The 23375-nt window shown below is 34.8% G+C and overlaps 2 protein-coding genes across 6 annotated transcripts; both read left to right on the forward strand.

Annotated features, from left to right (window-relative positions):
- The first annotated feature begins 9993 nt into the window (after positions 1–9993).
- LOC111399616 (uncharacterized protein At5g41620) lies at positions 9994–13757 on the forward strand. Of its 3 annotated transcripts, none has more exons than XM_023027026.1 (5): positions 9994–10189; positions 10281–10365; positions 10467–11039; positions 11649–11768; positions 12035–13757. In XM_023027026.1, exons 3-5 carry the CDS (start codon positions 10539–10541, stop codon positions 13409–13411), a joined length of 1998 nt encoding a protein of 665 aa, XP_022882794.1. In that variant the 5' UTR covers positions 9994–10189; positions 10281–10365; positions 10467–10538; the 3' UTR covers positions 13412–13757. The 3 variants fall into 3 exon arrangements, with proteins under 3 accessions (XP_022882794.1, XP_022882795.1, XP_022882796.1); XM_023027027.1 differs by having other exon boundaries at positions 9994–10178; XM_023027028.1 differs by having other exon boundaries at positions 9994–10159.
- A 6192-nt stretch (positions 13758–19949) lies between these two features.
- LOC111399617 (B3 domain-containing protein At2g36080-like) lies at positions 19950–23214 on the forward strand. Of its 3 annotated transcripts, XR_002703766.1 has the most exons (4): positions 19977–20817; positions 21171–21367; positions 22605–22702; positions 22828–23214. XR_002703766.1 is itself a non-coding variant. In XM_023027029.1 (3 exons), exons 1-3 carry the CDS (start codon positions 20139–20141, stop codon positions 22647–22649), a joined length of 921 nt encoding a protein of 306 aa, XP_022882797.1. In that variant the 5' UTR covers positions 19977–20138; the 3' UTR covers positions 22650–23214. The 3 variants fall into 3 exon arrangements, 1 of the variants encoding a protein (XP_022882797.1); XR_002703767.1 differs by having other exon boundaries at positions 19950–20817; positions 21143–21367; positions 22605–23214; XM_023027029.1 differs by having other exon boundaries at positions 22605–23214.
- The last annotated feature ends 161 nt before the right edge of the window (positions 23215–23375 follow it).

The following is a 23375-nucleotide window of genomic DNA, read 5'->3' on the forward strand; positions in this document are numbered from 1 at the left end:
TATCCTTGTTACTTCATCTTTTGCCAATTTTTCTTATTAGGTTACTGGTGTTTCTACGTTGAAGATGAGATTACATTTGAGCTTCTGAGCTAAATGGCAGTTAGAGAAGTCAGGTACAGGTAATTTGTGGGACTTCAATGGCCGTCCAATAGGTTTAACTGTTAGAATAATTAATAATTCCATACGTGGGTTTCACATTCGATTGCAAAATTTTACGGGTTAGATATATGGCTCATAATGATATTTGTGTTTGGGCCAAATTTATTAAGTGATCAATTGGGTCTTTTACACCTTACGAGTTGTAATTAATTTGATGTGATAATTTAAAGTATGTGGGCCGGAAATAAACCCTAATTAGAATTCTAGTCGTAATGGGACGGCTCAAATTATTTTCTATGTATAAAGGCTAGGTCCCCTCTCCTCTCCACATGTTTCATTAGCATGCCCCATTGATAGCTAATACTTTTGTGAGGAGCAGGGAGTGGAAGATCTTGGCTGCTATTACAACTACTATTCATATCAATAATGGCTTCCGCCGGTATGAATTTGGTTTATTAATTTATTATTTGGTAATTCTTGATTCTTAGCATGATTACAAATTAAAATTTAACAATTGATATCAGAGCCTTCGTGCTAAAATCAGAATCCTTTATAAAAACAACACAAATTTAAATTACCTACTGACCATTAAAACTTGTTACGAGAAAGAAACAAAGGTATGCCCAACATCAATTGTTTTTTAATCAGTTTTTTCTAGTGAAATTGCCAATTGTCATTATTATTATATTTCTCTACAAGTACCAAGAATAATGTGCTGTAGTTTTATTAATTCACGCAGTCAACCAATTTTCTTACTTTTATCTCTTTCTGTGCATGTATGGCATTCATCTTATTTATATACACAAAATTCCATGACATGATTCACTGTCCATCGTATTCTGTTGGAAAGAGTAAAACAAAAACCAAACCAAAACCATACATGAATCAAGTTTTTCTCTGTGTGTAAATATCTATATATGTTGTATCTATAGGTTTTGCAGTTTTTTGCTTCTTCAGGGTTTCACTATTACGACGGGTCGGACCCACCAACCAGTTGAATATTAATTGCCCAATGTTTTATTATCAAAAGGAAACCCAGTAGCCATTCCAATATTCCCAATTTGCTTTGTCTACTTGAATTTATCATTTACAATTTACTTTAGTTTTGATTGCTTTTCCAAAAATCTGCCCAATATTAAAACTGCCGAATATATTATATATAACATGCAAGTAACCTAGAGATATTAGTTTTAGTGCTCACGGGAACAACATAGTAGAAACCATTTGGAATAGGTTCAGAAAGCATTCCGGTGCTCCAAAGGATCTGTGATGCCATCTTACATGACAACCTATCACCTTTCACGTTGTTGGTAGATTCTTTATTTCTCAAAATTTCTTCTTTAGAATCCAAGGAAACAGATCCAAATTTTTCGACGAAATCTAAAGACCTCCATTTAGCACTACATGGCATGTGCTCTGATGGAGCATCATCTCGTGTATTCTCCATGTCCATAGATCTTGAGATGCAATACCATCTCGTTAAAACTTTTTACCCATAAAAGGATTTATAAAACACGTTTTCTTAATCACACGAACTCATTGACATATAAACTTCTTTCCTCCCGACTCCCACAAGCTGGAGGTCATACAACCTGACAATTGGATAAAGAGTAACAACTCACCGTCAACAGTTTATTCTTAGTTCCAAATGATTAAATATTGTTAAAGAGTTATGTTCAAAGGTAGAAAGACAGTAAAAGGATAGATTTCAAAATGTCCAAATAGCAGACATAGAATTTTTATAATATTGAAATACTGTTAAAGAATTTTATTTATTTATTTATTGCGTGTTTAAATTTCAATTTTTATAATATTGAAATATTAAAATTTTGTTGTCAATTTTAGTTCTCAATCACATGTGAATTTTGCCATTCATCGATTAATGAATATTATTTTGTGATTGACTTTTTCTATGGGCTTTGCGACGATTCTTGTTTTCCCACTACGAGAAATATTTTGAAATAAAAATGGGTGGTAGCTACCAAAGTGACAAACTCATTGTTATTTATTCGATTTTCTCTACTACAAAATTTTTTTTTATATATATTTTGCACAACAATTTTAATTTATTACATATAATATCTTGCCCAAAGGTGTTGTTATATGTGGTATTTTTGGAAAATGGCATAAGACAGTTAACGAGATTATTTTGGTTCAGAAATTTCCTTCTGTCCAAAGGTGTTGGAATTTTGAAAACCAATGAGATTTTACTAACTAACTGCATGATGTGTTTTAAGAGTACCTTATAGCATGTTGTATTGTCGACCCAAAGGTAACTTTATGATGATGCACCTAGGCTCTTACCGTAATAAAATTCATATGTTTCGATTTAAATTACAGATTATCTAATTAATAGCCCATATTAATTAGTTGTATATTTCATCATCCATTTGATTGCATGTATTAAGTTTGGATGATATTAAGAGTGATATTTTATGTTTTCACGGTTTATAATGCCTCATCTCTTTCGAATCAATTGTCTGCTATTGAAATTTTGACTGAGAATAACTATGTGAAATGGAAACGAGATGTAGAAATAGCACTTGGTCTTTTCGACTTGGATTTTGCAATGGAGAAAAAGCTTGAAAACCCTACAGATAAGAGTACCATTAAATACGTGATCGAGCATGAAAAGTAGGAAAGGGCTAACAAACTCTGTTTGAAAATCATTAAGCGATCGATATCTGATTCCATTCTAGGTGCCATCCCTGATAATGAAAATGTCAAAAGTTTTATGGATGCCATAGGAGAAAAATTTATTGAGTCTGATAAAGTCGAAAATGGGGATCTGACGGATAAATTTATGAGCATGAAATATGACGGTACAAGTGGTGTTAGGGAGCATGTCATGAAAATGATAAATATATCATCTAAGCTAAAGACTCTTGGCATTCCCATTGCGGAGCCTTTCCTGGTCTATCATGTTTTGAATAGCCTTCCTAGCAAGTTTAATCAACTTAAAGTTGCTTACAATGCTCAGCGGGATAAGTGGAATTTGAATGACCTCATAGCAGTGTGTGCCCAAGAAGAGTATAGGATGCGCCGTGAAACTGTGCAATTAGCTTTTCAGCCATCACAGAATAAGGGGTCTTCTCATAATCATAAACCTAAGTTTCGTAAGGGTAATAAGTCTCACCGAAGTCAACAGAATAAAAATTTTAGTGGTCCCAAAGGAGTTATAAAGAAAAATGATCAATGCAAGTTCTGTAAAAAGAAGGATCACTGGCAAAAAGATTTTTTTAAGTTCAAGATTTGGTTGGAAAAGAAGAAGAGTTCTCCAGGTATTCCCTTGGCCTTAGTTTGTTTTGAGTTTTCTTTAGTAGATGTACCTTTGAATTCTTGGTGGTTAGACTCGAGAGTTAGTATTCATATTGCGAATTCCTTTCAGGGGTTCATAAGCAAACGGAGGCCAAGTGAGAATGAAGTAAGTTTGAGCGTTGCAAATGGATTCCAAGTAAAGGTTGAATTCATAGGAGTAGTGAACTTAACTTTAGAGTCTGGTTTTTATCTTGTTTTGGAAAATACAGTTCATATGCCGCAGATGAGACGTAATTTAATTTCTATACCAAAACTTGATGCTTGTGGTTTTACATTTAATTTTGGTAATGGAATGGTTAAGTTATTTAATGATTCTCGTTTGATTGGAAATGGCATTTTATGTGATGGTTTATATAAATTATCTTTGGCTTCTTTTGGTGATGTCTCATGTATTACAAATGTATCAAAGAAAAGGACTTTAATTCGTGAATCATCATCTATGTTGTGGCATAAGCGATTGGGTCATATTTCTAAGGATAGAATGGAAAGATTAGTAAAAAATGAGATACTTCATTCCTTAAACTTCTCCGATTTTGACATCTGTATAGATTGTATAAGAGGAAAGTTAACTAAGTCTACGAGGAAGGGTTTGACTAGGAGTAATGAAATTTTGGACTTAATTCACACTGATATCAGTGGACCTTTGCTTTCCACTATATGTGGGAATAAATATTTCATAACTTTCATTGATGATTTCTCACGATATGGATATGTTTATCTGATTAACGACAAATCACATGCACTTGAGAAATTCAAAGTTTTCAAACTGGAAGTAGAGAAACAATGTGGGAAAAGTATCAAAGTTGTAAGATCTGATCGAGGTGGTGAGTACTATGGGAAATATGACGAGTCTGGTCAAAATATGGGTGATTTTGCAAAATTTTTACATGAGTGTGGAATAGTGACCCAATACACCATGTCAGGGACACCTGAGCAGAATGGTGTTTCTGAAATACGTAATCGAACTCTAAAAGATATGGTTAGAAGTATGATGAGTAGAACAAATTTGCCTGAATATTTTGTGGGGTGAAGCCTTGAAAACAGTTATGTATATTTTGAACAGAGTTCCAAGTAAAGTTGTTGTAAAGACACCTTTTGAATTATAGACAGGAAGTAAGCCAAGCATGGCTCACTTTAAAGTTTGGGGATGCCCAGTTGAGGTTAGGATTTATAATCCATTTGAAAAGAAATTAGACCCTAAATCAACTCCTGGCTACTTTATTGGGTATCCGGATAGATCAAAGGGATATAAGTTTTACTGTCCAAATCGCGGCACTAGAATTGTGGAGTCCATTACTGCTAAGTTTCTGGAGAACGATTTTGGAGATAGTGGGAGTTCCACGTTGAGAGAAATTCTTGTTGAACCTAATCAAGTTGTAGTTCCAGTTCCTGTCATACAAGAAAGAGTTGGTTCTCAACCAATTGAAATTGTTAATGAAGAACCGAGAAACCAGGAGGAATCTCCAATTCCTCAAACAACGATTGAATTGGTTCCTGAGCCACAAGTTAGGAGATCACAAAGGGAAAGAAGATTTGTATTGCCCAGTGATTATATTGCATATTTATCGGAGAGCGATTTTAATGTTGGGCATATTGTTGATCCTGTAACTTATAACCAAGCATTGACAAGTCGTGATGCAGATAATTGGATAACTGCTATGGAAGATGAAATGAATTCCATGGAAAGGAATAAAGTTTGGGATCTTGTTGAACTTCCTCCAGATGCTAAGGCTGTAGATAATAAGTGGATTTTCAAAAGTAAATTAGATTCAAAAGGAAATGTTGAACGAAAGAAAGCAAGATTAGTTGCAAAAGGTTTCACTCAACGAGAGGGTATTGATTATGTTGAAACCTTCTCCCCTGTTTCATCGAAAGATTCTTTTCGAATTATCATGGCTCTTGTGACACACTACAATTTGGAGATTCATCAAATGGATGTTAAGACAGCATTTTTTAATGGATATCTTTCTGAAATGGTTTATATAAAACAACCTGAAGGTTTTGTTGTAAAAGGAAAAGAAAACTTGGTGTGTAAGTTAAACAAATCCTTATATGGTCTCAAGCAAGCATCTCGACAGTGGTATTTGAAGTTTGATGAGATTGTGACATCTCTTGGTTTTTGTCGAAAATACTATTGATCAATGCATTTATCTTAAAATCAGTGGGAGAAATTTTATTTTCCTTGTACTGTAAGTTGATGACATTCTGTTTGCTAGCAGTAACTTAGGGTTGTTTCATGAGACAAAGAAAATGTTGTCTGCTAATTTTGAGATGAAAGATCTTGGAGAAGCTTCCTATGTACTAGGCATTGAAATACATCGTGATAGAAATCGTGGTTTATTGGGACTTTCTCAGAAAGCTTATATACAACGTGTTCTAGAAAGGTTTAATATGCAAAATTGTGCACCTGGTGATGTACCTATCATAAAAGGAGATAAGTTTAACAAAACTCAATGTCCAAGGAATGAGTTGGAAAAGGAGTCTAAGAAGATGATCCCATATGCTAGTGCTGTGGGAAGCTTGATGTATGCTCAAGTTTGCACTAGACCGGATATAGCCTACGCAGTAAGTGTCTATAACAGATTTCAGTCTAATCCAGGACAAGAGCATTGGAAAGCAGTTAAGAAAGTTATGACATATTTGAAGAAAACTGAAAGTTATATGCTTACATTCAAGCATACAAATCATTTTGAGGTGGTAGGATATTCAGATTCTGATTTTGTTGGATGTCAAGATGATTTGAAATCAACCTCAGGTTACATTTTTACATTAGCTGGTGGTGCCATTTCTTGGAAAAGTGCTAAACAGACTTTAGTGGCATCTTCTACTATGCAGGCTGAATTTGTGGCATGTTATGGGGCTACAGTCCAAGCCGTTTGGTTAAGAAATTTTATCTCTGGCTTGAAAGTTGTTGATTCCATCTCAAGACCGATCACCATTTATTGTGATAACAATGCAGCAGTATTCTTTTCAAAGAATAATAAAAGTTCTGGTGGATCAAAACATATTGACATCAAATATTTGGTTGTTAGAGACAGAGTCAAAGAATGGCAGACGAAAATAGAGCATATCAATACAGAGGCGATGGTTGTTGATCCCTTGACTAAGGGATTCGCTCCAAAAGTTTTTAAGACACATGTTACTAATATGGGTATTGTGGAAACATTTAATATTTTTGGTTAGTGAGAGTTATTTATGTAAAGAACTACATTTTGGGCTTGATCCCTTTACGGGGTACGTAGGCAACCCATATGTTTTCGAGTACAACACCTTCTGACAATAAAATATTTTTCCCCTATCCATGGACTATTTTGAGCATGCATTTGACTTATGTCTTTTATTATAATATTATTGTGATCTTGAGATATGACATGTAAAGACATAAGATGAGTCTCTTTTAGAGACATGTGACTTTATTTTGATTCGAAGCATTATGAGGACCAATATGAGTTAGCACAATTTTTTGATCACGTTTGGTGCTAAATTCATACCACATACTACCACATTGGTTGGAGGATGGGGATCCATGTCGATAAGGATGTTGACATTTGTAGCTGTGGAATGGTTTTACATCCCTTAAATTGGTGTAATGACTTCCATGTTCGGTGTTAATATTCTTGTTGGACCGGATCATGTTACGTAAGGTGTTATCATTGGAGCTATACTTTTGTGGCCACCTATGTAGTCTAACCCGGATGTTAAAACTTTGTTATGGCAATCAAATGTTTGCCGTTAGAATAATTAATAATTTCATATGTGGGCTTCACATTCGATTGCAAAATTTTACGGGTTAGATATATGGCTCATAATGATATTTGTGTTTAGGCCAAATTTATTAAGTGATCAATTGGGCCTTTTACACCTTACGAGTTGTAATTAATTTGATGTGGTAATTTAAAGTATGTGGGTCGAAAATAAACCCTAATTAGAATTCTAATCGTAATGAGACGGTTCAAATTATTTCCTATATATAAAGGCTAGGTCCCCTCTCGTCTCCACATGTTTCATTAGATTGCCCCATTGATAGCTAATACTTTTGTGAGGAGCAAAGAGGGGAAGATCTTAGCTGCTATTACAACTACTATTCATATTAATAATGGCTTCCGCAGGTATGAATTTGGTTTATTAATTTATTATTTGGTGATTCTTGATTCTTAGCATGATTACAAATTAAAATTTAACATTAACTTGAGAAACATGATAGATTCATTCTCTCCATAATGAGATAATCACGTGATACCTTCTAAATTCAAGTATGCCACTAAATCTACATTTCAATTAAGTTCGAGATATTCTTTTTTATTAATTTTCAAGAAATTACATTTTAGTGGGCGAGCATATAACACATATATAACAAATAGTAATTTGAGGGAATTGGTGGAATGGGAGCATAAAGAGCAAGATTAATGGCAAAATGCATGCTTGGGGTCATGATGCTCTTGTGATGATGTTATTGCACCGCATTTGCCTATTGATAAAATCAGTTGAGGCCTGGTCCAGTGATGGTTGGATCAGGCAGGTTTTTAGTTATCATTCAAGGGAAAGGTGGACATGCAGCAAGCCCACGTAAATTAGAGATCCAATTCTTGCTCTTTCTATGGCAATCCTTGCATCCAACAGATTGTCTCGAAAAAATGATCCTTTAGAGGCAAGGGTATTATTAATTTTTTCCTTTCATGTGGTCGTTTAGAAGAACCTTTTCTCTTTAAATATTCTACGGTATTCCAGTAGAACTGATTATAACCAAATTAATATGCATGGTACAATCGCGTTGGATCTTACCATGGACATAATGACAGGCAGAAGAAAGTGAAAGAAAAGTATCTATGGTATGATATTTTCTCCTGTAAACTTCTTTTCTTTGTAGGGATTACTACAATGGTGGAAGATGACCTAGTTTAGACCAATCTCTATAAATTTTGTATATTTTTATTTCTTTCTATAAACTAATTACTATAGATGGAATAGAATTAGAGTTTCTAATCCTCGACAAACTGTGTAGGTAGTCTCAGTTGGATAATTAGGTGGTGGAGCAAGAAATTTAATCCCTCAGACAGTCAGGTTTGGTAGCACGTTCTGGTTCTTGAATGCGGAAAGTTTCGGCAAAGGATTAAAAAGGTACTTAATATTTATAATAGAGTATCATTGTGTGTTACCTATAATTGCAGAAGACAAACATTATTGATGAATGCACTTCTCAGAGGAAGTGAAAACTCAGTAAATTGTCAACCAGTGTATTGCAACAGTTGAAACAGTTGAAGTCATGGAGGAGAAACTGATACTTTATCCAGCTACGTTCAATAATCCTGTTACAGGCGTCATTTCATCAACCCTAAGTTCATGGATATTAAATGACTCTGAAAAATAGTCACACTACGTCATACGTTAGCATATAAAGAGAAAATTGATAAGTTGATTTTAGAGATAATAGTGGGTCAGGTTCAGGGCAGGGCGCTTCCCAAACCCCGACGGAGCGACGGCTTGCCCCGTTTGTTGCTTTTTTTGTACATTTTCAAAATTTTTGAGCTATTCATGGGACGGGTTCGAGGCAGAGGATCCTCGCCCCGAGATAGGGTGGCAACTGCCCTACCCCACCAAGCCGTCCAAGGGGGTGGTTTGGCCCAATTCGGGGGGCGGGGCAAATTCTTTTCCATCACTAGTCGATTTGATAGGATAGCTACTATAGAGAAGTCACATCAATAATTCATAGAAGATCTTGTATGGAGGATCTTCTAAGAAAGATGTTTCATATGCCTAAAAGCTACTCATTTTGAATCGGTGTTGCATCACCTCATCTCGTCTATGGAGAGTTCAGCCTCTACATGGGAGTTCGATGGATTGCATACTTCGATTATTGAAGGATCTCGAATAGGTCAAGTGGGATAGTGATGTGTCTATATTCGCTTGATACATAACTGCCATATGATCCTTTTTTGGGGTCTTTCTTCTTTTAACTTACATTTTTCAATGAAATGATATTACACGCAAATTCATTTTCCTTATTTTTTAACCACATATTTTCCATTAATATACTATTTCAAAATACATTATTTAACAAAAATGAGGCTCAAATAGGCTATAAAATTTAAAACCACCTGTTCTCTCAAAATGCATCTTCTATTTTTCATACACAATAAAATATTATAATCATGAGCCCTTCACCTCTGAACTCACAAAATTAATATTCCAAACAGTCCTTCGAAAATCCATTCGAGATCTCAAATCTTTCTTATTTCGATTTCGATATCTTTCTGAGACAGCATTATCTTTCATGACATATGTTCTTGATCCTGAGTAAATTTATAGTAGATATTAGAAAAACAAGAAAACTGGGATTGGACACATTGCAATTACAGTATTAAACTAAAAGAGAATCAAGAAAATAATTAGTTTTAATTAGTCAGACAGATCAGACTTAGACAAATCTAACAAAGTAAAAATTCGAAAAAGACATTCTTGAACAACCCACTTATTATCAGCCACGTTTTCAGCTTCACATGCCACTTTCCTTTTCTTTCGCTTCTTTTCCCGTTCTCTGTCTACTTGTACATCGTGCTTTATTTGTAGTGCATTTATAGTAAAAGTGACATTGAAATGGAGATTAGAATAAAATCAAAGTTCAAGCTTGCTCTTTTTTGACATCATTTCAAATCAAATTAATATCAAGAAACCCATCATTCATCCCCCCTCCATCTCCATCTCCATCTCCATCTCCATTCTGCTATTCTTGCTAAATTTAAATGTAAACCACATTCCTAGCTGTAAAGATTCTGTAAACCCAACTTTACGCCCACTGAAAAATTTTCATAAATAGTCCATATTTAAGTATATCTTTATATGTGTTTTGCTTTTTCTATTTCCAGATCGAAAAGGGTTTTCAGTCAAGCAAAAAATTGATGCTGAGAAGAAGTAAATTTATAATGTCAAGGCGTACACAGGGACTAATGTGTAAGATCTTCAAACTTTACTTCATATTCTTGTGTTTTAAAGTCGGGCCTTTATTGACTAGTTTATTTATTTGGGATTTTTTATTTTTTATTTGAATACAGATCGTTGAAATTTAGAGCAAAAGAGTGTATATATAGTTAAAAAGAAGTGGAAATATTAAAGAAAAAGTGATAATGCCAAGGCATAGTTATAGGGGTTTGATGGAAGGGCTGATGGAGTCAACTAAGACCCGGAAAAGGGAATGCTCATCACCCTCGTCATCTTCATCAAGAATTCACAATTACAGATTGAATAAGCGTGCCATTTTGGTGGGCAAGAATCGGGTTGGGCTTGGGATCGGGTTGGGAGGATCCAGATCCAGTACTCCTGTGCCCACGTGGAGAACTACTCCATTGAGGAGCAACATTGAGTCTCCTAGGTATTCACAAAGTGGGAAATCCACTCAACCAGTGTCGGCCCGCAAACTTGCAGCCACACTGTGGGGAATGAATGAGATGCCTTCGCCCAAAATGAGTGAGAGTAATTTGGAGTTAATGCAGCAGCAGAGGAAGAATAGCAGCAGTAAAATGATGCTTAAGCGGGAGAAAATGCGGTCTGGATCGGGTTTGCACTCGGGTTCAGGTTCTTTGCCGCCACATTTGTCTGATCCATCTCATAGCCCAGCTATTTCCGAGGTGGGAAGGTGCTTTATTTTTTATTTATACTTCAACATATCTGCATTTTCCAATCCATATTTTTTGAAATTGGAATATTAGAATAGGTAAAAAGAAAAATCCGAAGCAGTAATTGCTTTTCTTTAGACCATGTCTCTATTTATTTAAGTTTTAGGAACATATAATCAGAAGAACACTCAAAATGTGGGTTAGTTTTCAAATTAATGAAAAGATTGAGACTTAGTCAGGAGAGGATTTCTAGAGGTTATCCAAGTAGAGCACTATTTGCCATATAATTATACTGTTCAGTTATGCTTGAGACATCAATTTTGTATGAATCTTTGTTTGGGCTTCAGCATCACTTTTCTTGAAATTAGTCAAGTTGGAGTTTGCTAGTCTAACCATTATTTTGTTACTAATAGTGGCATCAGATGTCCTTCAGGAACATTGAACATGAGTCTATAGAAAAGATAAAAATGCACCTTCATTTTTGAACCTTCAAAAGCGACAGTGTTTGTCAAGTTTTGGTTGATGTTCTTTTCTTTTTCTGTTTCCGCTTTTTGTGTATTTTTCATTTCCAAGTAGAAGTTATTTTGACAAATGAAAACTCATCCTTGGGGCTTTAAACAGAGAATGGATCGTTCTGGTAAGGGTCATCAAAGGAGGACGCCATCAATTGTCCAGAGGCTTAGGTCTTCAGACGAAAATGCTGGAGCTTTTGATTCACTAAGCAACGGTAGTTTTATGGAGGTAACAAGGTTTCCTTCTCATCTTGTGGTTTGTTTGAAGTTTACTTATTTATTAATCTATTTTTCATTTATTAGCTCGAGGATCAAATCAATCTTTGTTTCTTCTTTTACTTTTCTGTTATTTACATCTCCAGCTTTACCTCTTCTCCACATATTGTCTCTAGTACTAGTACCGGTCCGAAAGAATTTTACAATCAAACTATTTAGATGACTTTTCATAAGATCCTTTGAGTAAATTTTGAGGAACTGTATAAATCTCAACTGCAGATTGAGACTAGGTCTCGAGCCCAGACTCCAAGCGGATCAATAAGTGGTACTAGGAATCGTCTTAAGGATATTAGCAATGCTTTGACCACATCCAAAGAGCTATTAAAAATTATAAACCGTATTTGGGCTCGTGCAGATCAACCTTCATCTAGCATGTCTCTTATCTCAGCGCTTCATGCTGAGCTCGAGAGAGCTCGTCTACAGGTTAATCAGCTTATCCAAGAACAACTTTCTGACATAAATGATATTAACCATCTCATGAAGTGTTTTGCCGAAGAAAAGGCTGCATGGAAAAGTAAAGAACAGCAAGCCGTTGAGTCTGCTATTGAGTCTATTGCTGGTGAACTAGATGTAGAACGGAAGCTAAGGCGTCGATTTGAAAACTTGAACAAGAAACTCGGAAAAGAACTAGCAGAAATGAAATCGTCATTCATGAAAGCCGTTAAGGAATTGGAAACTGAAAAGAGAGCAAGAGAATTTACAGAACAGGTTTGTGATGAATTAGCTCAGAATGTTGATGATGATAGGGTTGAAGTGGAAAAGCTGAAAAGAGAGTCTACAAAAGTTCACAAAGATGTCGGGAAGGAAAGAGAGATGCTACGATTAGCTGATGACTTGTGTGAGGAGAGAGCCCAGGTGAAAATGTCTGAATCTAAACATCAATTTGAAGGGAAAAATTCTGCCATTAACAAGTTGAGGAAACAACTGGAAGCTTTCCTTGGATCAAAAAGAGGCAAAGATGAAGAAAAAGCGGCATATTTGAGCAAGTCTCACTTTGGTTTGCGTCAGAACGAAGAACGAGATGATGGAGAAGTCGATGATGCCATAGATGACGAAGAAGATTTTGCAGAGAGTGATCTTCATTCAATTGAACTGAACATGGATAACTGTAATGGAATTTACAAAAAGAGTTACAACTCCATTGCTGGCCCTAGAAGGTTACCCATAGATGATGAAATTAAAGGGAGGAACTCCATCTCTGGGCAGGTTTCTAGGAAAAGCACTTCTATTCTAAGGAGCATATCAGATGGAGTTGAATGGGGTAATGAAGGTGCAACTAGTCAAAATTTAAGAGATGGGTTGGATAGGGAGAGATTTCACGAACTCGAGAAGGGAGCACCAAGAAGAAGTTATGTCGATGAAACTCAAAGATACAAATCTGTAAAAGGTCTCAATGATCATGCATTATCTAGCTCTAGGTTAGGGCCAGTCCGAGAATATCCGAGTCCCACTCGGCAAAGGGAGCAACGATGGCCTCTACGAGATGGTTCCAGTACCATTCAGGAAAGATTGAGTATCGTTCCTGGTAATGGTTCAAAGTCAAGGCTTGCAGATGTCAGAGGGGAAGGCCAGAATGCCAGAAGATCGAAGTGGTGAGTTTTCTCGTACTCTTGGGGACTACCTGATGGTGACACAGCTGAAAATCGAGCACTCACTCCAGCAAGCAGTACAAGGTGAGGCAGGGGAAGCCCGGCTTCAAGAAACATTAAGAAGTTAACATCTTGTTGATTTATGATTTTACTTTCGGAAACTCCAGTAGTAGTGCTCCGAGTAGCTAGAAATTTGCTTGAAAACTATAATTATTGTTGATTTTTTAGCTAAAGTTTGTTTAAAATCAGTTTTATAGAAAGTTGTGTTTCAGTGAGTGAGATTTTTCTTGTACAAATGCATATGGCAGAACTGAGTTAACCATGCTGCAATCATCACATTCTGTTTTTGCTTTTGCTTTGTGCTGCTTTTCTTATTAACTCAAATTTAATTTTTATCATCTTGTTTCCTGGAAGAACTGCGTCATAAAGGCAAGACTTGCTGAGCTATAATATTTCTTTGAAAGTTATCGATGTATTAATTTCTTGAAAGCCATCTAATGAACAGGTTTCCTAGTTGAAATTGTTTTAGTGTCTGAGCTAGTTTACACGCTTCTCTTTTTCTCTATGATAATGTGAACATAATTTGTATTCGAAATACGAAAAGTGGTCTATTGGAGACTTATGTGCTACAAGAACAGAAGGTTGGATAGTGATATGTAAAAAGTTTAATACCTACTTGTTACATTTTGCATAAGTTAGGGACCTAGCTCTAATCTTTTCTATATCATAACAAATAGAAGTGAGATGATTTCTTCATAAAAATCCAAGCTTGGCCTTGGATTAACAATTCGTATTTGAATAATTATTCGATAATTAGAATACTAAAGAACCTAAAAAGGAAAAATTATCATAAATGCTTGATTTTTCGATGAGTTCAATTTTTATTTTTGCTTCATGAAACACTAAAGAACCTAAAAAGTAAAAATTACCATAAATGCTTGATTTTTCGATGAGTTCGATTTTTATTTTTGCTTCATGAATTTCATTAAAAATATATTAAATTAAAGAAGGAGAATTTGAGGGTCTTGTAATGCCTCTATCCACATGTCAACCTACTAAATAAAACATCATGAAGGCACCATCATCTTAGAGACTATTGAGCGGGAGCGTGTTGCCTTCACGATCTCTACTCTGAGGCGTGGATCATATTCCATCACCTTGACCAAAATCACTTCCGAAGCGATGAGCATCGCTTCATTGACTATCACTCCCAAGGAGTTGGAAAATACGTATACACACCCATGTGTGATTCCGTGTGTTCTTCAATATGTTAAACTTAAAAAATACGCCAATAGACATCAAAAAAAATTTAATGTCTTAAAGTTGAAATCATTTTCAGTAACATTTTTTCGTTCAAAGTTAGGCCAAGAATATGACAGGTCGGTCCATTATTCAAAATATCCAACATAGAAGAAAATAGGAAATGGGGGCCAAAGTTTGTAGACTTTGACAATTCAAAGTAGTCCCTTAGTTTATTTATGCTATAGTGGAAGCCATCATGGATTTCTTCCAAGTTCTAACCACTACCTTGCTGCAAAATGCTGCTTGATGAAATGTGCACGAAATAGCATTGGATTTCTTTACATTTTAAAATGTTTATTTATAAGATTGTATTTAGATGCACAAAATAAAGAAAGAAGGAAGCATTTAGATCAAAATTATAAGAAATGGAGAAAAAATTATGTTTCCTTTAGACTAATTGTTTCAAGAGAATTGATGCTTAGAATAAAGACTAGAATAGGATCAAGTTTCAGCAAGTTCATCCGAAAATCAATTAGAGTCAAGTAACTGCTTATTAAACCTTTTATGACATTCGATCAACAATATTTGAGTGGCCTAATTCATGAACTTAAAAATGGGATTGTTATTTTCCAACATTTGCATTACAAAGTGTTGGGTGATATGGCTTTAACCCACTATACAATTAACAATTTTGTTTGGTGTACATTATGGTTGACAGTTTTTTGACATTATGTAATATGACACATTATTTTGTCATTGATTTTAACAACACTTAAAACAATTAGCGGTCTTGATTTTTACACCTCACATGATGTTAACTATAATGTACACAGAGAATGTACAAGCAGAATACTTCTAAAATTAAAGTTTTTGATGCTTCAACTATAGATAATCATTTGACTCGTTTGCAGCATTAGATAAGAGAGAGAGAGAGAGAGAGAGAGAGAGGCTCAGACATGGCAATGGGGAGTGGGCCAGTGTGAGGACCAATTTTAGGCAGGCCACAAGCAGCAAAAGGAGGAGACGTGGCTTCTTCTACATAGTTATAGAACTATAGTATTTTAATGAATTTGTATAATTATATAGATCAATAAGGTGGACGGTGTGACTTTATACCAGTCTTGATAGACTTGGGAAATTGATGTTTTGGCCATTTGAATCTAAATATTATATTTGATTGGCTTATAGCAAGTGACTTGTGAATCTCATTTAACATCTATCTTTGTTAAAACATGCTGCAGAGATAGGTATAACAAAGAGGCAAAGATATTTCGACTTAGTTAGGCGACAACTTGTTGGTAGGTGGTGAGACCACTCCTATACACACATTCAAGAAAAAATTGGCAAAGTTATGTACTATCCTTGACTAAAGAAATTCGTCGATGACTCTCGATCATGTAAATTTATTTTAGTTGGAAGACATGATTTTATTTATTGAAAGCGATCGCTAGAGATGATAATGAGAGATTCTCATAGATATTTTTAATGTAAGAGCAGTATCTCGCATTAATTACTTGATATGAGAACAAACATCTCACACCAACTTTTTAAAGGTAAATGTTGAAACGATTGAATATATTTGTTGATGTGATTGAGATATCTCGATGATTGGAGCATGTCTAACCAAGATAATACATTATGCCAATGGCACAAGTTTCGTAGTCTTTCGTAGATTGGTGACGAGTATGCCTAAGCTTAATATGAGTTTATTCGATTTTGGATCTAATCCAAAATTGAAACTTATTTGGTCGATTTCGATAAATTGCAATCTAAATCAATCCAATTCAGCTGTTGAAATATAGTTTGTTGGTTGATTTAAACATTAGCCTTAGTTAAAAAAATTGTCCACCTATTTTGAGTTAAAAAAAATTGCTACATTTTTTCTGCTTGCATAGTCTCAATAAAATATATAATGTAAATGGTAAATAATCAATTTCCACAAAGTCATCTTACATATCCGATAGTTTTACGTAAAAACAATGGCAACAATTGCACCAAAATGAAATAAGGCTACAATCTGAATTGGAGTTTACAACGTACATTTCTTCTCATTGCCTTTTCTTTTCTCTTGAAATTTGAAGTTTTGATAGAAGAGGTGTACATGGTATATTTGAAAAAGAATTAGGTTTGTATTTTTATTATTTTATTTTTTAATTTTAAAATTTAAAAATCTGAATTTTAAAATATAAATAAAACAAAAAAAAAAGTACCAATGGGTCGAGTCGGTTAATTGGTACGTTGGTTGGTTAAACTGCAATCAACTCAATCCGACTTTTTTAATAGTTAAAACTTAATGTATTGAATCGTGTTTTTGGTTTAAACCAACAAACTTGATTTAGGGAGTGCTTGATTCCCGTTTTTCCTAAAATACATTTTTCTCTATCTTTTTTTTTTAATCACACATTTTCATTAAAATAATATTACACACAAATAAAAAAAAAAATTCTTTTTTAACTAAACATTCTTCATTAATCTACCATTCCAAATACATTCTTCAAAAAAAAAAAATATGGCTCAAACACACCCTTAATTTGGTTGATTTGATTGATTTTTCTGTTTTTTGCTCATCCCGAGTAACGAGTTGGTCTCCACACTGCAAATACAAGTTAGATAACATGACTAACTTTGACACTAGATGTATCTCGTGGATTTTTCTTAGAGTTTCGTCGAGCACTTCAATCCATTTTCAAGTGCCTTATGGAGTTGTTGAGTGAGTGCCGACTTATTGACCTTGGCTAATAGTGGGAAGAATTGAAGTACTCGATCTGGTCTCATCTTTCTTTAACTTATATTTTTTTGATTTACCGATATTCTAAACAACATTTCGATTTTTTTTTTTAAAATTAAAATAATGAACTAGTTGATGCTCTATATCACGTGTTTACGTAACTAACATTATACAAAATCTCTAAATATGCTTACAACATTAAATATAGCATTATTAATTGCTTAATTTTGAATCCATCAATCTTATTATCTTAACTATGATAACAACCTCTTAGAATTGCTTAGTTGTGTTCAATGAAACTATAGTCTTAATCTAACTATTATATATTATTATAATCCCATCAGAAAAATATATAATAAAATAGAGATGGTATCAAATATTTAGATTGTAGTTCATTGTTCTTGGCTCGTTTATGGAAAATAATTAATTTTGTTTCATTGCGCCAATAGATACTGTCTGAAACGATAAATTAATCCATATTTTAAAGTAATAATTTTGACATCGGTGATGATTATCTGATAATAAAACTTGGCCCCCATAGTTCAAGTGCACTGATGTAGATTATATAACTTTTAATTATCAACAACATATAGGTACAAAATGTATATGTATAGATAGTGACATTAGTAAATAAGGTAGTGGTGGCAAACGGGTCGAGCCAGTTTGACAAGATTGAAGAGTGGTTTGGGCTCGTTTTGAGAATCACCATGGATCGAGCTCAACACAAACTATATTTCACGAGCCAGCTAGTAATTCAGGGCCCACGAGGCTCGTCTTGGATTCTAATAGTTCAAATTATTATTATTATTATTGTTGTTGTTGTTGTTGTTGTTGTTGTTGTTGTTGTCGTCGTCGTCGTCGTCGTCTGCAATTGTTTGACCCATATACTTGTTTAGAATAATACAGTATGTCCAACAAGTCCAAACCTTTCGTGCAATTTTATAAGATTTTTAGTACACATGCATTCTTTGTCATAGAGAGAAAGACATGCCAATGTGAGAGATGAGGAGAAAATTGGGACACGAATGCCATGAGGTATCATCTTATTCATTCATATTGGACAAATCTTCTCTCTTTTCGTCAATGGATCTCTCGACTTTTATCTCATTGTTTCGTTTCTTATATCGAATCTATAGAAAGTAACCTCACATTAATTCGATTGATGTCAAGAACATGACTAATGTCACCATCATCGATTCAAAATAGCAGGACGGATCATCATCTATGTTTGAGAATCAATCTAAGTTAAAGTCTATATAAGACCTCGAATTCAGAAAAATAAGTATAAACAAGAAATAAGCTTTTCGAGTTCATTTTCCTTAGTTCATCTGTGTAATTTTTCCGGGACAGGCAGCTTTGTCTTGACATAGGAGGCCAAGGTCAGGAAAAAAATAAGGTAAGCTAAGACAATAAGAACTCAAGTAAGATATATACAGAAGTCAACACTCTATAGTGAGTTAAGGATTCGTTTGACATAATGTTTGACTATATATATATATATATATATATATATATATTAGAAGAGTTATTTAAGAAAGTTGGTCCAATATGTTTTCTTCTAAAGACACTTCGAGAATAGGAAGCTTCTTAAAAAAATGGTTACTAAACAAAAATTATAATAATTTCTTCAGAAGCTCTTCAACAGAATGCGAAAGCGAAAATCGTGTCAAACGGACTCTAAATTCGATGGAGGTTTGCACAACTTAGAAGGTGTTGAAGTCGAGATCAATGTGTTCCACCCTCCAATGAGAAAACAGTATTCTATGATTTTAGCTAGGGACGTGAATACAACCTACTAACATAATCAAGATAAGTTAAGATCTATCTTAGGCTTGTGTGGTTTGAATAAAATTAGATTTTTATTAAAGTTTGTGAAAATGCATTTAAAAAAAGTTAATAAAAATTGTAAATTTCATAAAAAGTACAATTAAAAGTGAATTTTAGGAAATAAAAGCTAAACAAGTGCTAAATGTTTCATGTATTCTATAGAGGATATCAATCCTCTTTTCTTTGATCATTCATTGTGAGGTACGACTTTTTACAAGCTTACAAAAATGATATCGAAATATTACAACATTTATAGCAATCGACTAGACTCTTGAATTCAAATACGTAACCCCACCGCTCACTAATAAAGTATTTACTAAAAATACCTCTTAACACGTAACATTTGAAACACGTGTACATATTCAGAGGTATATAATGGTACAATTGAAAACAAAAATTTATAGTTTAAGTTTCTAATTTATTGAAAATGTAGCAAGTAGCTCATCAACTTATTATTTTGATGGTTTTAATCTTTAACCTTTCGTTTTATAGCAGACGGGTCTTCAAAAGATTCATGAAACAATTGCTAAAAGTATTGGGTTGAGGATCTGCTAACTTCATTTTCAATAGATTGGGGATACCATCTGTAATTATTCCAAGAACGTGTGTACACTGAACACCTTAAACGTAATTTCCGTGTAGCCATGGACTGCATTCAAAATAATGATTGATTTTTCCTCTCACGCAAAACCTTAAAGTAACCCCCCGCCCCCTCCCTTCTCGTATTAGCACCCCGACTCACACCCTTTCTCTCTCTGCATATACATACACTGATTCATATCTATCTATTTTCACCTGCTGCTAGTACATTTCCACATCAAATCAATAATCATATCCCACGTTCTTCTTGCCCATTCTACATAACTATTCAGAAATTTCAGATTATCATAACACACACTCCTTCTCTATCTAAAACAATCTTTCTTCTCTCTCTAAAATGTCAATTAACCAATACTCTTCAGACCTACCAGAAGAATACTGGTGGACAGACCAACAACATACTGAAAAAACCTCATCTTCTTATCAAGGTATCACCACTGCCTCTGCCGCTATGTTTTGCAGCAAGAACACAGCTTTTGGCTTCAATTTAAACGAAGAAGAAGAATTTGACGATGAGAGAGAGAATAATTGTAAAGAAGAATTACAGGAGAATGAAATCACGAAAGAAGCATTATTCGAGAAGCCATTGACTCCTAGTGATGTGGGCAAGCTCAACCGCCTTGTTATACCTAAACAACACGCCGAAAAATACTTTCCACTCAACGGCGGCGACTCGGGAGACAAGGGTTTTCAATTAGGATTTGAGGATGAACTTGGAAAATCTTGGAGGTTCCGTTACTCTTACTGGAACAGCAGCCAGAGCTATGTATTGACAAAAGGTTGGAGCCGTTTTGTGAAGGAAAAGAAGCTTGATGCTGGAGATATTGTTCTTTTCCAGCGCCACCGTTTGGATTGTACTCGGCTTTTCATCGGGTGGAGGCGCAAAACCGCTGCTCCACCACCATCTACGATTGTCGCCAGCGGTAGTGGGTGGAACCATTACTATTCTGGCCATCCTTGTCCGACCCAGCAGTATGGGATTACTCTCCCGTACCAACCTGACTGTCTTCATGCGGGTATCCTTTTCTGTGCATTACATTTCAAAGCTCATCTTTTTGTTTTTTCCAACTTACTATTTCACACAGATTACACGCAGTAGATTTGCGTGATGAGCACTTCTCTATTTTCCATGGAAACCCAGTAATCCGTCTACGAAATTGATTCATATCAGTGATAAAATGGTCATTTTTAGAATTTTCGAACTTTAGTACGCTACAGTTGGTACCAAATTTGTTACATGTAGCTATAGACCATAGTGAACAATTCTAGGTAGCTGCACTGCACTCACACGTGTGTGACTGTGTGTTGATAGATACAAAAATGTTTTACATTGATGATTAGATTCATGCCGCACGTGCTGTTACAACAGGATCAGCAATGCAGAATCAGACAACAGGAAGCGGGAACTCCAAGAAGCTAAGGTTGTTTGGTGTGAACTTGGAATGCCGAGCAGACGAGTCTGAACCCGAACCTGAACTCGAGCCTGAGTTGTCGACACCTGTTGGTTCACCCATGTCGAGCCAGGGTCAAGCGCACTACCCCCAATCTCACCGCTACAATCACATGGTACATCAAATGTTTTAGGATAAATATGTGACGTGTCCAATTTCCTGGTTTGATTTTCCTGTTTCCTTCAGAGAAACAGATACAAAAAGCTACACGAATTAGTTCTGCGTATTGTTAATTTAATTATATATATTGCGTCACTTTTTAAGGCCGAAAGACATCTGTCTAAGAGTTAGTAGTCAAGTTAAACAAGTAATGTTCTTTCATGGAATCAATGAACAACTTTTTTAATAGGACTTCGTGTTCAGGTCATATTCTCTGTGTGCACCGACCAGTCAAGAACTTGGACTTGATTGTTGAAAATTAAAAACTGCTTCTAAAACTACAAAGTTGGTTTTGAATATGTTTAGATAATATTTTGAAAGTATTTTATGTTAACAAGAGCGTTTAAATAAGGTAGTTTTTGCTTCTATGCAAAGTAAAAATCTTGTCAAATGGATCATCAGTTACATTTAGCGCCCGTTTGGAGGTGATTTTCACAAAATTTTAATGAAAATTTGGACTGTTCGGAAATTTGGGCCTCTTTTTCCAGCTGCAATTTTTTACTCAATATTTGCTAAATTACTACGAATGCCTTTCATTCAAATAGGATGAATTAAATATAAATGGGTACATGGGTGAATTTGTAAAATTTGGTCAATAGTTGCAGCTCAAATTTAATGTGTAATGCTATGAATTTTGTTGAGCATTGCTCTAATGGTCAAAATTTTCATTAAAATCCTACATAGAATTGCCTCCAGACAAAGGTGCATAATTAATATTGGATAATATTGTACAGTCCAAGTAAAGAGCCACATGTAAGATTTTTTTAAGGTGTGAGGTACTGTGAACTCAGGGAAGGTATATGTTGAAATGCATTTATACGAGATTTGCCAATTGAGATATGGTTTGAAAATTAGGTTTTGTTAATCACATCAACCATCAAGGTACCAACTATTTCCACGAACCGTTAGATGATAATATCCGGGGCTCAAGGGGTAAATTAAAAGTGCCATTTTTGCAAGGTGATGAAAGGTTAGAGTCAATTTGCCGAGTGATGAGACCATTTTTGAACCAAATCGTAGGCCAATCAAGTGGGGTGGCGTGCAACCCATGAAGCAATAACTGAGTCATCTCCATCAGAAATTAAGCAGAAGTGGTCCACTAGGGATGGTCTTAAATGCTGTAATATATATGTACACATGGTTACACTTAAAACAACCAAGCAGCTAATAATTGTATTGTATGGTTGCAACAGGATATCAATTTCACTGGAGATGATCATCTATATCGCCAAGGATAAGATCTGTGGATGTGACACTACTGCATAATTTGACATGTTCAGCAATTTCAAAGGTGAACATTGAACACCACAAATATATTTATATTTCAAGAAAATGGGAAGTAAATCAAAATCCCAGATTTTGTGGGCACTTCTCTCACTAGAAAAAGTTGGGATTTTTCTGCTGCTCCTGGTTCAGGGGAAAAGGGTAGAATTCCAAGTGAAAATGAAGGTGAAAGTTGAAAGAGACTTGAGGAATGGGAGTGGCAATGGGTCCCACTAGATATGAAACTGACATGATCAGGTCCCAGCATGGATGAATATGGATCGCTGCAATCAAGAATCAACATGTTGTCATTTGCTACTGTAGAGATTCTGCCTCAAGATTTTTCACTCTTTTGACTATATAGGTTTTAAAAAAAAAAAAAGAGAGAATTACTTAGCCAGTGGGACAACGAACCTCTCCTTTCCCTCTAATGCAATTACTTCCATTTTTTCATACCTAGTGGAAGTTCTTTTTCTTGAATATATGTACTAAAGTTCATTTGTAGAAATGATGAAATCTCGGTTCTAGTTGTTTGGTGCCTGAATTCTTGTGAATCAAGACGTTCGTTAATGTTTTATGAAAAGATATTATCGTCCCGTTTGGTACTCATTTTTTTTAAAATGTATTTTTTTCTCTTCTTTTCAACCACATATTCTTCATTAAAATAATATTATACGTAAATAAAAAAATTTCATTATATT

The sequence above is a fragment of the Olea europaea genome, chromosome 9 (assembly GCF_002742605.1).
Source record: "Olea europaea var. sylvestris chromosome 9, O_europaea_v1, whole genome shotgun sequence".
Classification (NCBI taxonomy): domain Eukaryota; kingdom Viridiplantae; phylum Streptophyta; class Magnoliopsida; order Lamiales; family Oleaceae; genus Olea; species Olea europaea.

Coding starts and splice junctions, on each gene's coding strand:
- LOC111399616 (XM_023027026.1), top strand. CDS start 10,539: ATGCCAAGGCATAGTTATAGGGGTTTGATGGAAGGGCTGATGGAGTCA. Junction 11,040..11,648: donor ATAGCCCAGCTATTTCCGAG/GTGGGAAGGTGC, acceptor GGCTTTAAACAG/AGAATGGATCGTTCTGGTAA. Junction 11,769..12,034: donor GCAACGGTAGTTTTATGGAG/GTAACAAGGTTT, acceptor TCTCAACTGCAG/ATTGAGACTAGGTCTCGAGC.
- LOC111399617 (XM_023027029.1), top strand. CDS start 20,139: ATGTCAATTAACCAATACTCTTCAGACCTACCAGAAGAATACTGGTGG. Junction 20,818..21,170: donor ACCTGACTGTCTTCATGCGG/GTATCCTTTTCT, acceptor CTGTTACAACAG/GATCAGCAATGCAGAATCAG. Junction 21,368..22,604: donor CTCACCGCTACAATCACATG/GTACATCAAATG, acceptor TGGTTGCAACAG/GATATCAATTTCACTGGAGA.